Source organism: Rattus rattus, chromosome 2 (genome assembly GCF_011064425.1).
Source record: "Rattus rattus isolate New Zealand chromosome 2, Rrattus_CSIRO_v1, whole genome shotgun sequence".
NCBI classification, from domain to species: Eukaryota; Metazoa; Chordata; class Mammalia; order Rodentia; family Muridae; genus Rattus; species Rattus rattus.
In genome coordinates, this window is record NC_046155.1 from 35,042,701 (window position 1) to 35,059,382 (window position 16,682).

The 16,682-nt window shown below is 42.4% G+C and overlaps 1 protein-coding gene across 1 annotated transcript in view; it reads right to left on the reverse strand.

Annotated features, from left to right (window-relative positions):
- LOC116891119 (1-phosphatidylinositol 4,5-bisphosphate phosphodiesterase epsilon-1) overlaps nucleotides 1-16,682 on the reverse strand; it is a 204,360-nt gene that overhangs the window by 43,199 nt on the left and 144,479 nt on the right. The window contains exons 17-19 of the mRNA XM_032891834.1: nucleotides 8,081-8,188; nucleotides 6,642-6,758; nucleotides 5,234-5,392 (exon numbers count right to left, since the gene is read on the reverse strand). Of these exons, the coding sequence (XP_032747725.1) occupies nucleotides 5,234-5,392; nucleotides 6,642-6,758; nucleotides 8,081-8,188 (384 nt within the window). The remainder of the gene's footprint in view (nucleotides 1-5,233; nucleotides 5,393-6,641; nucleotides 6,759-8,080; nucleotides 8,189-16,682) is intronic.

The following is a 16,682-nucleotide window of genomic DNA, read 5'->3' on the forward strand; positions in this document are numbered from 1 at the left end:
CAGAAACCTAAGACAGACTCCATGGCTTGTAGCTGTGGACATTACCCAAATTAGGAATTTTTGTTTGTCTTTTGAGACAGGGTTTCTCTGTATAGTTTTGGCTTTCCTGGAACTCAGAGATCCACCTGACTCTGCCTCCTGAGTGCTGGGATGAAAGGTGTGCACCATCATGCCCAGCCCCTAACTTTAATTTTTAAACATTTAGTAAAAATTAGAAATGATATTGACTTATTTATTATGCATATTGTGTAAGTCTCTCTCTCTCTCTCTCTCTCTCTCTCTCTTTCTCTGTGTGTGTGTGTGTGATACTGTGTGTGTGATTCAAAGGGTAACTCTGGGGAGTTGGTTCTCTCCTTCCATTATTTGGGTCCTGGGAACTGAACTCAGGCTCTCAAGTGTGATGTCATGTACTTTCCCCATGAGAAACCATTTTACCAGCCTGTAGTCTCTAATTTTTTTTTTAAAAAAGTGGTAATATTATTTTTGTGATAAAAATGTACACATAGGGAAGATGCAGCCGAGGCTGTGTCCACACCCAGATAGAATATTCTACAGTGCTGTCCACTTAGAATGTTCAGTGCTCACTGGCCAGGCTCAGAGGTTTAGGGAGCTTTGTGGGTGTTAATGGATAGCACGGAAAACTGAAGACTCAGTCACAAAATACCAGGCCAGCAAGGATACAGCAGCCAACCAGCCCAGAACACAGTTCTATGCAGCCTTCATTAAACAGGATAAGGGGTCATGTCTCCAGTGCAGGATTTCTGACTGTATCTAGAACCTCCCTCCCTCCCTCCCTCCCTCCTTCCTTCCCTCCCTCCCTCCATCCCTCCCTCCCTCCCTTTCTTCTTTCCTTTCCTCTCCCCTTTCTCCCATCCTTTCATTAGAAAATATCATAAGATTAGTGCCCAGTATAATATCTAAAAGGTCTGCTCTGGAGCAGGTGAGCTGGCCCACCAGGCAGAGGGGCTTGCTGCAAAGCCTGGAAACTTGATTTTAATCCAAGGAATCTACACAGTGAGGGAGAGAACAGACTTCCCCAAGAGGTCCTCTGACCTACACAAAGCTCACTTTCTTTCCCTCTAAATTAATGTTAAAACTGTTCCATCCCAGTGACTGACAGCACACACAAGACCCATACAAGTATAAGCCAGACAAAATCCCAGCAAAGAGAAGGGAACACAGGCACTAAGTCCCACCCTTAACCAAGAAGCTGTTTGTAACTGACGCCTGCTAGGAGAGGGAAAATCATGTTTTTCAATAGAATGGCACTGGTCTTATCAACAACGTCAGGGCAGACTACATGCTTATAAACAGTTGGCAATTGGTGTGTGTGTATGTGCGTGCGTGCGCATGAAGTTGGTATTTTTTTTTTTTTTAAAGATTGAGAAAGAAAGTGAAGTTGAATGGGTAGAGGATGTTGGAGGAGTTAGGAAGGGGGAAAGAACATGAATTTTTTAATTAAAAAAAGAGAATAAAAGCCTGTTCCAGGTACAAGTGAACCCCCAAAGCAAGACTGTGTATCACTGTAGAGAAATGAGCAGTCAAGCTGAGATCAAGGAGCAAAAGTCAAGAGGCAAAGCACCTAGCAGAACACTGTGGAGAGTGAGGAGTGTCATATTGTGCAGACAGGGGACAGTGCAGAAGGCCTACTGGCAGCAGTGCCACACAGCGGTGTGCTGAGGCTCTGACGTCACACACACACACACACACACACACACACACTCACACACCACACACACACACACATACACATACTCATTCACACAAACTCACTCACATATATACACAGTCACTCACACACATATACACACACTCATACACACATATACAGATGCACACACACTTACACAGATATACATAGTCATACACACATACCACACTCACACACATAGACAAGCACGTGCATATACTCAAACAATGCACACTCACACACATATACAAGAATATGCACATAATCACACATATACACATGTACATAGACATATGCACATATACACATACATAAGCATATATTCACATAATGCACACACACATACACAGGCACATGTACACACATATATTCATGTACACCCACTCAGAAACACATACACACTTGTACACATGTGTAGTCACATGCGTGCACACACATACACACACACAGAATATGAACATAAAGCAGTTTTATTTGGGAAGAGGAAGAAGATAGTGGAAGGTTAGACTCAAGAGAGTAAGGGGGTGTGAAATGGTCAAACCACATTATATATGTGAACAAAACTATAATCATGAAATCCATCATGCTGTGTACCATGAGTATATGCTAATAAAACTTTTGATTGACCTCAGAGTAACATAAAACATTCATGGTTAACATGTGATTGCTTTCTTCCTTGGGGTGCTGATAAAGCTTATGAGTTCTGCTGTCTTGAATGTAGTTATAACTTTGTAAGTTTGTCTCTGTACCTAGAACTATAATTGCACTTCACACAGCCATCTTGACTTAGAAGCCTTGCTGACTTCCCACACTCAGTGAAAGAGGGTCTACATTCTTCTAGATGTCCTTTTATATCACCGCACTCGGTAATGCAGTCTGCATTTACTGTTTATTTCACCCTTCTCATAGGCTCTTTTTTCTTTGCAATGGATCTGTGTGCAATAAAAGTGTAATATATAAAATTAAAATTGAGCAAAGAAGAGGAGGAAGAAGGAAGGAGAAGTACAAAGAGGAGGAGAAAGAAGAGGGGGAGGAATGAGAGGAAGAGGAGGTGGAAGAGGAGGAGGAAGAGGAAGAAGGAGAGGAGGGGAGGGGAGGAGGAGGAGAAGGAGGAAAAGGAGAAGGAAGAAGAGGAAGAGGAGGAGGAAAAGATAGCCCGAGAAAACAGTGTTCTGGAAGAAAATCGCAGCCCCTGCTGGATCTCCAGCCCCTTACCTCTAAGGAAGATCAGCTAGAGCACAGACACATGTGCCAACATCTTAGTTAAAAAGCTTCACATGAGCCCACATGGTTTTGAGAACTGAAGTAAAAGTGAGGTCAGAACCATGGTGCTCAAGTGAAGATCTGAAACTTTTGGACTTTGGGGGAGGAGTTTCATCTCGGAAACAGACTTGTTTGGCTAGAGCAGCGGTTCTCAACCCTCCTAAGGCTATTCCTCATGGTGTGGTGATTCCCCAACCATAACATTATTTTCATTGGTACTTCACAACTGTAATTTTGCTACTGTTATGAATAGTAATGTAAATAATCTTGGAGATAGTTCACCAATAGGGGTTGCAACCCACAGGCTGAGAGCCACTGGGCTGCTCACCACTTTTCTTTTTAAAGGAGATTGGGGTCTCACTGTGTTTCTTATGGTAATCCCTGTTCTTGGGCTAAAGTAACCATTCCTCCCAGCTTCCTTAATAGCTAGAATTGCAGGGACACACCATGGGTGCTCAATGGAGATGATGTTTTAAGTTCTTTGAAAATGATCTAAGCAGACCTGTTCAGCTCTGGAGACGTGCACGCTCTGTCCTCACCACTTCCGGCTCCAGCTGGCTCCGTACCCTGGCCTTTCCTGCCTGGCTTCTGAAGGTGATTGATTGCCCAACTCTCGGATTGGGGTTCTATGTGCTTTTCAGCTGCAGAATGTACATTCCTGAGTGTAGAGACGTCTACGGATGTGTAGGCTCAGGCACTTCTTAATTAAAAACTATGTTTCTGTGTCAGTGCTTTGCCTGCATATTTGTCTGCGTGTTATGTATGTGCAGGGCCCTCAGAGGTCAGAAAGGGTTTGAGAGCCTTTGGGACTGGAGTTACAGCCTGTTGTGAGCTGCTGTATAGGAGCTAGAAATGGAACCCGAGTTCTCTGGAAGAACAGCCAGTTGCTCTAAACTGCCAAGCTATCTCTCCATCATCCCCTTGGGTGCTTTTTAAAGGAATCCACTCTGGACCTTTAGCATGGCTGTGTGTGTATCATTTAAACAAGCAGGCTTGCCTGAAAACAAGAGGACAGCTGACTTCTCTCCCTCCCTTCCTCCCTCCACTTTCCTCAGCATGTTTATTCCCGTCTTATACAGAGAGATGTAACCTTTACCCACTAATCATCTCTGCTTGATTCTTGAGGCCAAGCGAAAGAAACACCTAAGAATGTGCAGGGTCTGAAAGAAAGTCCCGGGGAAGTAAAGGAGACAAGGAAGCACCATTGTATCTACCTAGAAAATACCTTCGAGGTTACAGTCACTTCCTCCTCTTTCCCCTGACTGTTTCCTGATTTCTGTGTATATCGAAGTAAAAATTCAAAATCAAGATGGTCATCACAGGGGTGAGAATACAATGCTTATATGAATTTTTTAAAAAAAATTCAGACTTTTTCAGTCAGAAATTAAGTCTAGAAGTGAGGCAGCAGTGGGGTCTATTTTGCATATAATAATTGTAGGTAGATAGATATAAATAAATGATATAATATCTTGTAAGTGTTTCAACTTGTGATAAGATTTTTAATGTACTTAGGAGTGGAGAACTAGGCTTGGGAGTACAATACTCAAGAAGCTGAGGCAAGAGGACTTCTGTGAATGGAAGGTCAGCCAGGGGTTTCCAGAAAGACTTGGCTCAAAAAAAAAAGAAAGTTAAACCAACATAAAATGCATGAGAAGTCCAACATGGTGGCTCACACCTTTGGTAAGAGGATTGGAGTTCTGGGCCAGCCTGGGTTATTATAAGAAGATACCATATTTTTATAATTTGAGACAAAAATATGAGAGACATATAGGTTTTCAAACCCTTGATTTTGAAGAGTTTGAGGATCCCGGACCTGCCTGTATAGGCTGACGCTTGAGCACAGAACTCTTGCATGACGGAAGAGAAAAGGCCTTTTATTGCCATTCTTTTGTGATACTCTGGATTCTCAGGGCTTTTGCTGTTGGGCCCTAGAACCCAAGTGCTCTCCCTAAAGAGGAGTATGTCACCTATTATGGGACTTGCAACCCTGATGGCTCGCTCCAGAGTTAAGAGTCACGCATTATTCCCCTTAGAACAAATTAAAAACATGGAGGTACAGTCCACACAGGTACAATTTACAAAGTGAAACCTCAGGTTAGTGGGGGGAGAGGATCTACTGGTCTATGAATTAGAAATCCCCAAATCAAGTGTATCAGTTAAGAGATCTCAGTCTTCAAAACGTGTCTATGCAGCAAATCATCAAAAAAGTCCAAGTGGCATGAACTTCCTTGTCCCCCAGCCCATGGCATAGTCCTAACCTGCTCAGCCAGAGAGGAGTACCTTTTGTTTGAGGATGTCGACAGGTGTCTGATGGGCCTTTAGCTTCTTGTTTTTAAGAAGCACTTTCCTTCTAAGTTGGTCAGGTGAGGGAAGCATTGGGTCATCTGAGAAATCGGTCTCGAACAAGAACTTAGCCACCAGCTTTTCTCCAAACACACTCTACAAAGCATAAAGGAAAGCGCACCATGAATGCCTTCTCCCTCTACTTAATAAATACACTTCTATTTCTTAACTGGCCTGGCTATCTCGGCCTAGTTGGATTGTTTGAGAAATCCCAGGAAAAGGAACTAAGGAGATTGTTTATTCTCCCGGCAGTTTACCCCTGGAAGGAAGGGATGTGTTGAGGGCAAAGGGGAAGACCTAGGTCAGACTGTGGAGGGAACCAGCTGTGAAGACTTAGCAAAACATTCTGGAGTCTAATGTAGCAAAGGGAAGCAAGCAGAGATTTGATGAGCAGCCGCAGTTCTGTAAAACATGGTTTACTTTCCAGTAAATTCAGAAGCATAGAGCATAGAAACCTGGGGACAGACAGAAAAAATGAAAGGCAACAAGGAGGGAGCATTTATTCCAACCATGGGTGAAGGACAGATAGTATTCTCACAAGGACTTATGAAAATAAGTCCCCAAAGCAGAATGTCTCTCTTAATGTCCTCCTTAATGAGTGGAGGGTAGACACAGGATGATCATCTAAGATAAGGATAGAAAAACATGGCAATTTTTATTTCTAGTTATTTATAAACAAACAAGAACAACAACAACAACAACAACAACAACAAAAAAAAACAAAACCAAAAAAGCCAATGTGGCTTAGGCTAAGGCAATATGAAAATTCAGATTTGTTGGTATTCATACTGGAGTACATTTTCGTGTTAGCGGTCTTTCCTTCCTTGAGAACTATATTTCTACATATGCTTCTGTCACTGGGAGAATGGGTGGAAATCTGCTCTTTGATCTGTCTGCATTACATTTCCCTTGTATAAGGTAGCTTACTATTAGTAGAGAAAATGTTCTGAATGGTCTAACTTGCTAAATCCCTATGTGTGTTTGGGTCACAACAATATGTGACTTTTCCTGGAATGACTTCGGTTTTTTTCATATACAACTACCAGGTGACATCTGATATTCCTGCTAATAGTGTCAGGAGTATTAGAGAATTGGTCTATCCTTACCTCCCAAGGCTTCCTGGAAAGGGTCAGAAGACCAGAAAACAATCCCTATACATTTACAGACAAAAGGGCGAGGCGTCCTAAACAAATCCAAAGCATTCTGAGCATTGCCATTTTTCAGGTCTGTAGAAATCTAACAGTCCATGCTTCATGGCTAAAGTCTCGCTGTGTTGTGGTCTACACCTGCCCCATTTAGATACCAGTAACAACTAAGAGATAATAGTGTCTTAGATGAAGCTAACCTTGAAAATTTCTGCCATTTTCCGTTGCTGAGGCAATGAACAGTGGTTCTCAATGGATATGATGATTGGCAGGTCGGAGGTGATGAAGGCGCTGCGATCGATGGCTTCCACCACTTCCTGTGGGACCCAAACAGCTCGTTAGAGTCAGGCTACGTCAGAAGGCTGGTCCTCAGCCACAGAGAGTGCTAACTGTTGCATCCATCAGGTTCTGGATAAAACTGGTTTTTATCCTTTCAAAGGTCCAGGCACCTCTCTAGATTCAAGGGAAATCAATTCCAGGACCTCTGCAGATATTGCAATCTATACGATGCTCAGATCTTACATAAAAATGACATAACGTTTACATATCATCTCCACACATCTATCTTCCCATGCGCTTCAAATAATCGCCAGATACTTAGCATCCCCAGGGCGATGTGAGCACATCGTTTCGAAATAATGACAAGAAAAACATGTCTAATCAAATTTACTATAGACACAAATTTATCCCATTTTTGGACCTATAGTTGTATAGTTGAGTCCGTGGATGTAGAACCCATGGCCAAGAAGGGCCAAATGTATTTGTAAACTAAGCAAGAGACTAGGCTATTTCATATAAAGACATCAACCCATTCATGTTGAGTCTTGTTCCCATACTACAAGGAACAGCGGTTATTATGTTAAACTGGAAAAAAAAATCAATACATATTAAGACAGAACACTGTAAGTAAAAGACATTGCTTTTGTTATAGTATGTGATATAGTGAAGCCCAAGACATATTGAAACAGTTAAAATATTATATTCGGAGCAAAAGGTAGACATGTTTTAATGTGTATCTGTAAACATAGCCATTTGCTAATATACAATGCAAGAGTTTTATGAATGATAGATAGAAAACGAATTGAAGAAAAGTGCACTGTAGCTGCTTTCTCATATAATCTCATATAATAATATCCCGTGCGAGCCTAGCCACAGCTCAGAGAAAAATGATGTTACAGAGCTTAAGACCCTCTGAGTGAGGAGTAACTGCATAGCTAAACTAATAAGCTATACAGACTATAAAATAATCTAATAAGACCAGCCTTCCGGGAAATCTATCTTGGAACTAGTACTCTTTACTTTATAATGGTGATTACTTAATTATCTCCTGACACATAATATTTTCCCTTGTCAGTAAAGACAGCAGGATTGATGACCTTTAATTTCTCTAGGAAGAGAACAGCCCCTGTTTTTATTTATTGTTAGACCACGTGAAAGTAAATAGCAACAATATCATTATGCTATAATAATGAAGTAATGGTTATTAAAATTTTAGTTGAGTAAGGATCTAGTAAGGGCTCAAGATTACATCCTAGAAAAATGAGCCCGTTCAAGTCACTGCACACTGCAAACACTCCAGAAGTCTTCCAGATCTTAAGGCTCGTAAGATAATGTCCTGTGGTTTGACGGGAAGTGTTACCTTGAAGGGGATCTTGGTTGTCAGTGTATGTCCATGATAAATAATGGGCATCCCGTCGTCTCCATCCCAGCAGTCCAGCTCTATGCTTCTGCATCCTTGCAAGAGGACCTGTGTGAACAACGAATGAGGCCATCTCAGATGAGCATCAGGAGATAAAGCCTCAAACTGAACCCAGCACACAGTTCACATCAGTCAGCATTTGAGCTGTGGATATTAAATAAAATATAGATACTTGTCACTTTGGCCAGAGGTCACAATTAACATGGGCTTGGAGATGGAGAGAACAAATCAAGGTAAAAAAAAAACCTGTTTACCAGAAATGAAGATTTTTGGAAGGTAAAGTGGGTTTAAGAACATTGCCACTTTTCTTTTTTTCCTTTTGAAAAGTGTCTTTCATTCTTTGACATGGAACATCTGAAAATTAGAGGCCACTCTTTCTGTGCTCCCCCAGACACAATCCCCTAGTCTCATTCTTCCCTAGTTCGGCAACGGAATATCAATTGCAACTCCAACTTCCACCCCCAGATCTTCTGTGGATCCCACAAACCATCCCTCCTAGCCTTCCCTCCCCCCACTGCTGACTGCATCCTATCTCCCAACTCCAACAGGCCACACCTGCCAGAAGTGGATGTCTGTAGACCTCTTCCAAAGAACAGATCATCCAGACAAAACTAAACAGAAAAATACTGGAGCTAACAGATGTTACAAACCAAAAAGATCTAACAGATATTTACAGAACACATCATCCAAACACAAAAGAATCTAACTTCTACCCTGAACCTCATGTAATCTTCTTCAAAATTGCCCAAATACTCAGACACAAAGCAAGTCTCAATAGATACAAGAAACCTGAAATAACTCCTTGCATTCTATCACACCACCATGGATTAAAGCTGGATATCAAGAACAACAGAAACAATAGAAAATTTACAAATTAGCAGAAGCCAAACTACTCTATGCTGAATGAAAAAATGGGTCAAGACAGAAAGAAATGAAAGACTTCCTAGAATTCAATGAAAATGGATGCACAGCATAACCAAATTCATCGGGAACAAGGGAAGCAGTCCAAAGGTGAAAGGTCATAGCACTAAGTGCCTACGTAAAAAAAATGGAGAGAGCGCACTCAAATTAGCAACTTAACAGCACACCTGAAAGCTCTAGAACAAAAAGAAGCATACCCAAGAGGAGCAGATGACAGGAAATAATCAAACTGAGGGCTGAAATCAATGAAATACAAACAAAGAAAACAATACAAAGAATCAGCGAAATGAAGAGTTGGTTCTTTGGGAAATCAACAAGATAGACAAACCCTTATCCAAACTGTCTTAGTTAGGGTTTTACTGCTGTGAACAGACACCATGACCAATGAAAGTCTTATAAAACTCAACATTTAATTGATGCTGGCTTACAGATTCAGAGGTTCAGTTCAGTGTAACCACGGTGGGAACATGGCAGCATCCAGGCAGGCAGGTGGAGAAGCTGAGAGTTCTAACTCTTCATCTGAAGACTGCTAGTGGAAGACTGAATCAGACAGCTAGGAGTAGGGTCTTAAAGCCCATGCCCACAGTGATGTACCTACTCCAACAAGGCCACACCTCCAAATAGTATCACTCCTTGGGCCAATCATATTCAAACCTTGACACATCCCTTCCTAGCCTCCCTCCCTGACTAAAAGTCAGATAAAGACTATCCAAATTAACAAAATCAGAAATGAAAAGGGGGACATAACAACAGACACTGAGGAAATTCAGAGAATCATAAGATTACACTTTAAAACCCTGTACTCTACCAAGTTGGAAATCTAAAAGAAATGGATAATTTTTCCAATTGGTATCCCTTAACAAAACTAAATCTAGATCAGATCATTTTAAATAGACCTATATCCCCTAGTGAAATAGAAACAGTCATTTAGAAGGTCTCCCAAACAACCAACCAAACCAAACTAAACAAGCAAACAAAAATAAATGAACCAAAAAACAAAACAAAGAACAAACAAACAAACAAACAAGCAACACCCCCCCCGGGACAGATGGCTTTAGAGCAGAATTCTTCCAGACTTTCAAAGAAGCGCTAACACCAAAACTTCTCAAATTATTCCACAAAATAAAAACAGAAGGAAATTGGTATTATGATGCCACAGTTACCCTGATACCCAAACCACATAAAGATTCAACAAATAAAGAGAACTGCAGACCAATTTCCCTTATGAACTTGGATGCAAAAGTACTCAACAAACTACTTGCAAGCCAAATACAAGAACACATCTAAAAGATCATCCACCACAATCTAGTTGGTTTCATCTCAGAGATACAAGGATGCAACATATGAAAATAAGTAAATGATACTCACCACATAAACAAACTGAAAGAAAAAACAACCACATGATCATCTTCATTAGATGCAGAAAAAGCCTTTGACAAAATTCAACACCCCTTCATGATAAAAGTCTGGAGAGATTAAAGATACATGGTTCATACCTAAACATAATAAAAGTAATTTACAGCAAACCTATAGTTAACATTAAATTAAATGGAGAGAACTCAAAGCAATTCCAGGAACAAAACAAGGCTGACCACTCTCTATATATCTATTCAATATAATACTTGAAGTGTTAGCTAGAGCAATAAGACAACTGAAGGAAATCAAGGGGATACAAATTAGAAAAAAGAAGTCAAAGTATCACGATTTGCAGATGATATGATAGTATAGGTAACCAATCCCCCAAATTCTATCATGAAATTCATACAGCTAATAAACATCTTCAGCAAAGTGGCTGAATAAAAAAATTAACTCAAGAAAAAGTCAGGGGTTCTCCTACATACAAATGATAAACGTACACCAAATGATATTGTGCAAACTTTGCTCACCTATAGTCTCTGACTGGTTAAACAAAAGTGGCTGATGGCCAATTACTGGAAGAATAGAGATGGGTGGGGCTTCAGTGCCCTGACTGAGGATCACAGGTAGGGACCACAGGTAGAAAGGAGAGGAAGGGGAGAGGGAGGGGGAGGGAGGGAGAGAGGAAGGGGAGGGAGAGAGAGAGAGAGAGGGGGAGAGGGAGAGAGAGAGAGAGAGAGAGAGAAGAAGAAGGAGGAGGAGGAGGAGGAGGAGGAGGAGGAGGAGGAGGAGGAGGGGGGGGGGTACCAGGAAATGGCCTGATGGTACAAGTCCATTACAGACAGGACAACTATTGGCAAATAACTTTGGGAGCACTGCTGGGAAATAGCCAGGCTAGTGTAGAAAAATAGATTAAGGGTAATGTGATGGTTTGCATATGCTTGGCCCAAGGAGTGGCACCATTAGAAGGTGTGGCCTTGTTGGAGGAAGTGTGTCACTGTGGGAGTGGGCTTGGAGAACCTCCTCCTAGCTGCCTGGGGATGCTCAGTCTGTTCCTGGCTTCCTTCGGGTGAAGACGTAGAACTCAGCTCCTCCTGCACCATGCCTGCCTGGATGCTGCCATGCTCCTGCCTTGATGATAATGGACTGAACCTCTGAACCTGTAAGCCAGCCCTACCTAAATGTTGTCCTTTATAAAACTTGCATTGATCATGGTGTCTGTTCACAGCAATAAAACCCTAGCTAAGACAGATAATCACCCAGTAATTGTGCTAAAGATGACTAAATAAATCAACAGGACTTTGTCCCAATTATTAGGGGGTGGATGGCCGCGCCATAATAAGAACTAATAGAGTTATTAAATATCCAACAACACTTCTCCGTTGCTGGTGGGAGTGTGAACTTGTACAGACACCGAAGAAATCTATCTTCAAATCAATCTATAGCAAGACCCAGCCATACCACTCTTAGACATATATCCAAAGAGTGATCTTTATTCATAAGAGTCAGGAACTTTAGGTGCATACCCAAGAGGTTTTGAGGGCAGACTGGGGGTGGGTGGGGAAAGGAGTGGAAGGATAAGCTGTGGGCCAAGGTGGAGTTTGAAAAGAGAGTGTTCGGAGAGATGGCTGGAATTGGGGATACAATTAAGGAGTGGTGTGGAAACCCGGTGTGGTGGAAATTTCATGGAATAGATGAAGGAGATCCTAAGGAGGTCTCCTAGTGATGGTGGTATACAGAGTCTGGCCATCTCTTGAGGCCAGGGAAAGCTTCCATTTACAGGACTAGACAGCATTGGATTGAGTTCTTGATGAAGGGGGTCCTATAGGACTCCCCAAACCACACAGGCTATTGCTAAGACAACAGGTTGCTCTCTGCGAACTGACAGTGGGATCCCACTGAGGAGGACAACATTCATACAATTAGCGTCCTCACTCCTATGTTCTAGGCTCTTTGGTGTGAGAAGGTACTCTGTAGGCTACTGGAAGACAAACATGGGTCCCAACCCACTCACAAAACCTTTGCCCTACAGTCTGCCTTGCCTGTAGAATTCGCTAGGGTAATGGCACTCACAGAACTTGTAGGAGTAGTCAACCAGTGTCTGATTTGACCTAAGGTCCACTCCATGAGAAGGAACCCACACCCAACATTGCTTGGATAGCCAAGAACTAGAGGCTAGATAGTCCAGAGACCTAGAGTAAAAACCAGACACTACTGGTTTAAAAAAATCAATAAATTTTTCCTAATGATATTCTGCTATACTCATAGATCAGTGCCTTATCCAGTTATCATCAGAGAGGCGTCCTCTGATGGGAAGAGATGCCTAGACACACAACCAGACATTACGTGCAGTGAGAGTCTAAATTGGAGCCTTCCACCAAATCCTTCCCGTCAGAGCGCAGGGAATCCCACGGAAGAGGAGGCAGAAAGACTGTAAGAGTCGGAGAAGATGGAGGGTACAAAGCCCTCTGAATCAACCAATCAGGGCACATGTGAGCTTACAGAGACCGACACAGCAAGAACAGCGCCTACAGGCATCTGCACCAGGTCTTCTGTGTATTTATTATAGCCATTAGCTTAATAATTTGATGGGACTCCTGACTGTGAGAAAGAGTGGGTCTCTGACTCTTGTGCCTGTTCTTAGGACTCCGTCCCCCCAGTTACGTTGCTGTGCCCAACTTTGATATGATCGTTTCTGCTTCATCTTACTATATTTTATTTTGTCATGTTTGGTGACTATCTCTTAGAAGCCTGTTTTTTTTTCTAATGAGAGACAGAGAGGGAGTAGATCTGGAGGGGAGTGGAGAGGAGGGAGGAATTTGGAGGGGAAACTGAGTGAGGGGAAACTGTAATCAGAATATATTGTATGTGAAAAAAACTATTTTCAATAAAAGAAAAAAGGTAAAACGCAATTAGCATAATCTGTGCCTAAGGAAATGTTAGTAGAGGTGAGGGTGCTGAGTTAAAGCCTTGGCCCCTAAGAAGGTGACTAAACATTTACATAAATCAATATCCAATATTGATATAACCTCTTCCATTAAGACCAAAATTCTGCAACGAGAAAGCCTCTTTGCTATCAAAATGTAGCATGTAAGAAGAATAGAAGAAAAGAGCTATCAAAGATTTGCCTGACTACGTAGGCCTGGGATTGCATCCGGAGCAGAGCCATAAGCTCCCCTCTTCCCTAGGCATAGCAGGTACCAGCAGTCACTCACACACTGCGCTCCCCCCAAGCTTGGACACATTATCTCTCAGCCTCTTCAGCAGACTGCTGCAAAAACCTGCCTGTGGTCTGGGAGACGGCATCTGTTGGCTACGCTGAATCTCAGGCTGGAAGCAGGACTCTCCACACACTTTTGTGGACTGCGGCTTTGCAACATCTGTTATCTGGAGCAATCGCATCTTCCCTAAACTCATCTGCAGACTGTCTTTAAAATGATCACATAATGGAAAGGTGACCCAAGACGAGGAGCTGACTGTCTGCTACTGAGCTGATACAGTGTGACTTGAGAGTACATGTAATGATCTCCACATGACAGTAATCCATTATCGGGATGTCCCTGCAAGTAAACGTGGCAGAATGTGCAGGATTTTTAATGCAAGATTCTAGAAAGGCTCTTCCTACGACTTGGTATAGGTATACTGCCTTGGCCTGAAGCTATGTAATCAGTATGTTAGCTGTAAATGTGACCAGCTAGCCAACTGTGATCAGCCACTGGTAATAGGGATTTCAATATGAAGGGGTTATAGGTCTTTGCTAAAGTCTCTCAACCCAGTGTCTCTGTATTAGGGTAGAAAAGGAAAACTGGGCTGGAAACTCCAGGTAGGGAGGACAGGGCTTGTTTTTGTTTTCCATCTGCTCCGGAGAGAAACTATGGAAAGTAACTGAAAGGAGAGAAATGAAGCAAAGGAGATCTTCCCACGGTCTAATCACAACTGTGAGTCCGTGTGGGGGACTCTGTGCCTTGATCAAAAGCTGAGATAGTCTCTGCTCGGGGTAGAATATTAAGGAATTTAAAAATTCTTGAAGTCAAACAATGAATTGGAAATCAAAGCTCAGGAATGGTCCTTGATTGATTTCCTGTGAAGAATGAGCACACAGTGTGTGTGTGTGTGTGTGTGTGTGTGTGTGTGTGTGTGCGTGCGTGCATGTGTGTGTGTAACTATGACTATGAGCTTGTGTATACATATAAAATATATAGAACAATTCAAATATATATTTCCTACAGAACAATGGATTTAAACTTTTAAAATTTGCACTTACTGATTGATTTGTGTGTGTGTGTGTGTGTGTGTGTGCGTGCGTGCGTGCGTGCGTGCGCGCGCGCTCATATGAATGCCATGGCATGTATGGAGGTCACACAACTTGGAGGAGTTCTCTCTTACACCACGTGGGTTCCAGGGATTGAACTCAGTCATTGGGTTTGGTTTTTTTTTTTTGTTTTTTTTTTTTTTATTTTGGAACTCTTTTTGGAAATAAATGGCCATTTTGTGAAGCCCATAAAAGATGGGTCAGTAGTCCTGTAGCAGAACTGGGCCATGATAAAGTCCCTTCTAGCTGTGGCTTACTCATGTCAGCATAAGCAGCTGAAGACCCTTGGCAGAGTCCTAGTTTGAAAATCATTACTATGAGGACACATTTTCATTTCCTAATAAAAGTTCCTTAGAATCCAGAGATTAAAAAACACATTCCAGAAAATATCATCCTGAGTGAGGTAATCCAATCACAGAAAAACACACATGGTATACACTCACTGATAAGTGGATATTAACCCAAAAGCTCGAATTACCCAAGATGCAATCCTTAGACCATAGGAAGCTCAAGAAGAAGGATGACCAAAATGCAGATGCTTCACTATTTCTTAAAAAGGGGAACAAAAATATTCATAGGAGGGGATATGGAGGCAAAGTTTGGAGCAGAGACTGAAGGAATGGCCAGTCAGAGCCTGCCCCACATGTGGTCCATACATATACAGCCACCAAACTAGATAAGATTGATGAAGCTAAGAAGCGCATGCTGACAGGAACCGGATATAGATTTCTCCTGAGAGACACAGCCAGAGCATGTCCAATACAGAGGTGAATGCTAGCAGCAAACCATTGATCTGAGAACTCGGCCCCCATTGGAGGAAGGATTAGAGAAAGGATTGAAAGAGCTGAAGGGGCTTGTGACCCCATAAGAACAACAATGCCAACCAACCAGAGCTTCCAGGGACCAAACCACTACCAAAGACTATACATGGACTGACCCAGGGCTCCAACTGCATATTTAGTAGTGGATGGCCTTGTTGGGCACCAATGGAAGGGAAAGCCCTTGGTCCCAACAAGGTTGGACCCCTAGTGTAAGGGAATGTGGGGGGTGTGGTAAGAGGGGGTGGATGGAGAGAGGAACAAGAAGAAGGGGGGGAGGGAAGGGGAAGGCTTATGGATGGAAAACTGGGAAAGGGAATATTTGAAATGTAAATAAAGAAATATCCAATTAAAAAAATTCTAGGTTTTTTTCTTTTGCTTGCTTTTGGAGATACTGTCTCTCTGTGAATCAGGGCCCTGGATGTTGTGGAGCTCTCTCTGTAGACCAGGCTGGTTTTGAACTCAGGAAGATACTCCTACCTCTGCCTCCTGAGTGCTGGGATTAAAGGTGTGTGCCACCATGCCCATTCTGTGCTAACAAAAACTTAGGGGGAAAACTGTGTTATAGGTCTACCATGTGTACAGGATCAATCTGGAGAAAAAGGAATTTCACTGCTGGGTATGAACGATTACAATGGAATTAGTTTTCTAGCTTGTACTCTCTCACAAGCACAAAACCACACACTTGCATTCCCTGGACCTAACCTGCCTCTTTCCTGATCTCTGGTAGGAGTTGAGTAAATACAGCGTAACAGAGAGAGATGGGCAAATGACTGAGAGCTGGCTGGTGGGGTCAAAGGATGTACTTTTCCCAGTCCGGAGAACCCACTGTTTCCCAGAACATTCCCAGGAATCTCAGCCTGGACGAAATGGCCTCCAGCCTGTGCGGCTTTTTCGTTGGTTGGTTGCCATAGGGATGGATTGGTTGTCCAACAAATGGCAAAGCAAAACAAATCAAACAACTTTGGGGGATTAGCTCTGCAAGAAAGTTTGCATTTCCACTAAGCTTTCCCACCACAATGTATTGATTTATTTAGCGTTTAGTGAAGCGATTGGACGGCTTTCCCAGGGGAAAACTTAATTTTAGTAGGAGTAGATCCGACTAAGATCTAAGAGCTATGAGTCCCACACAAAC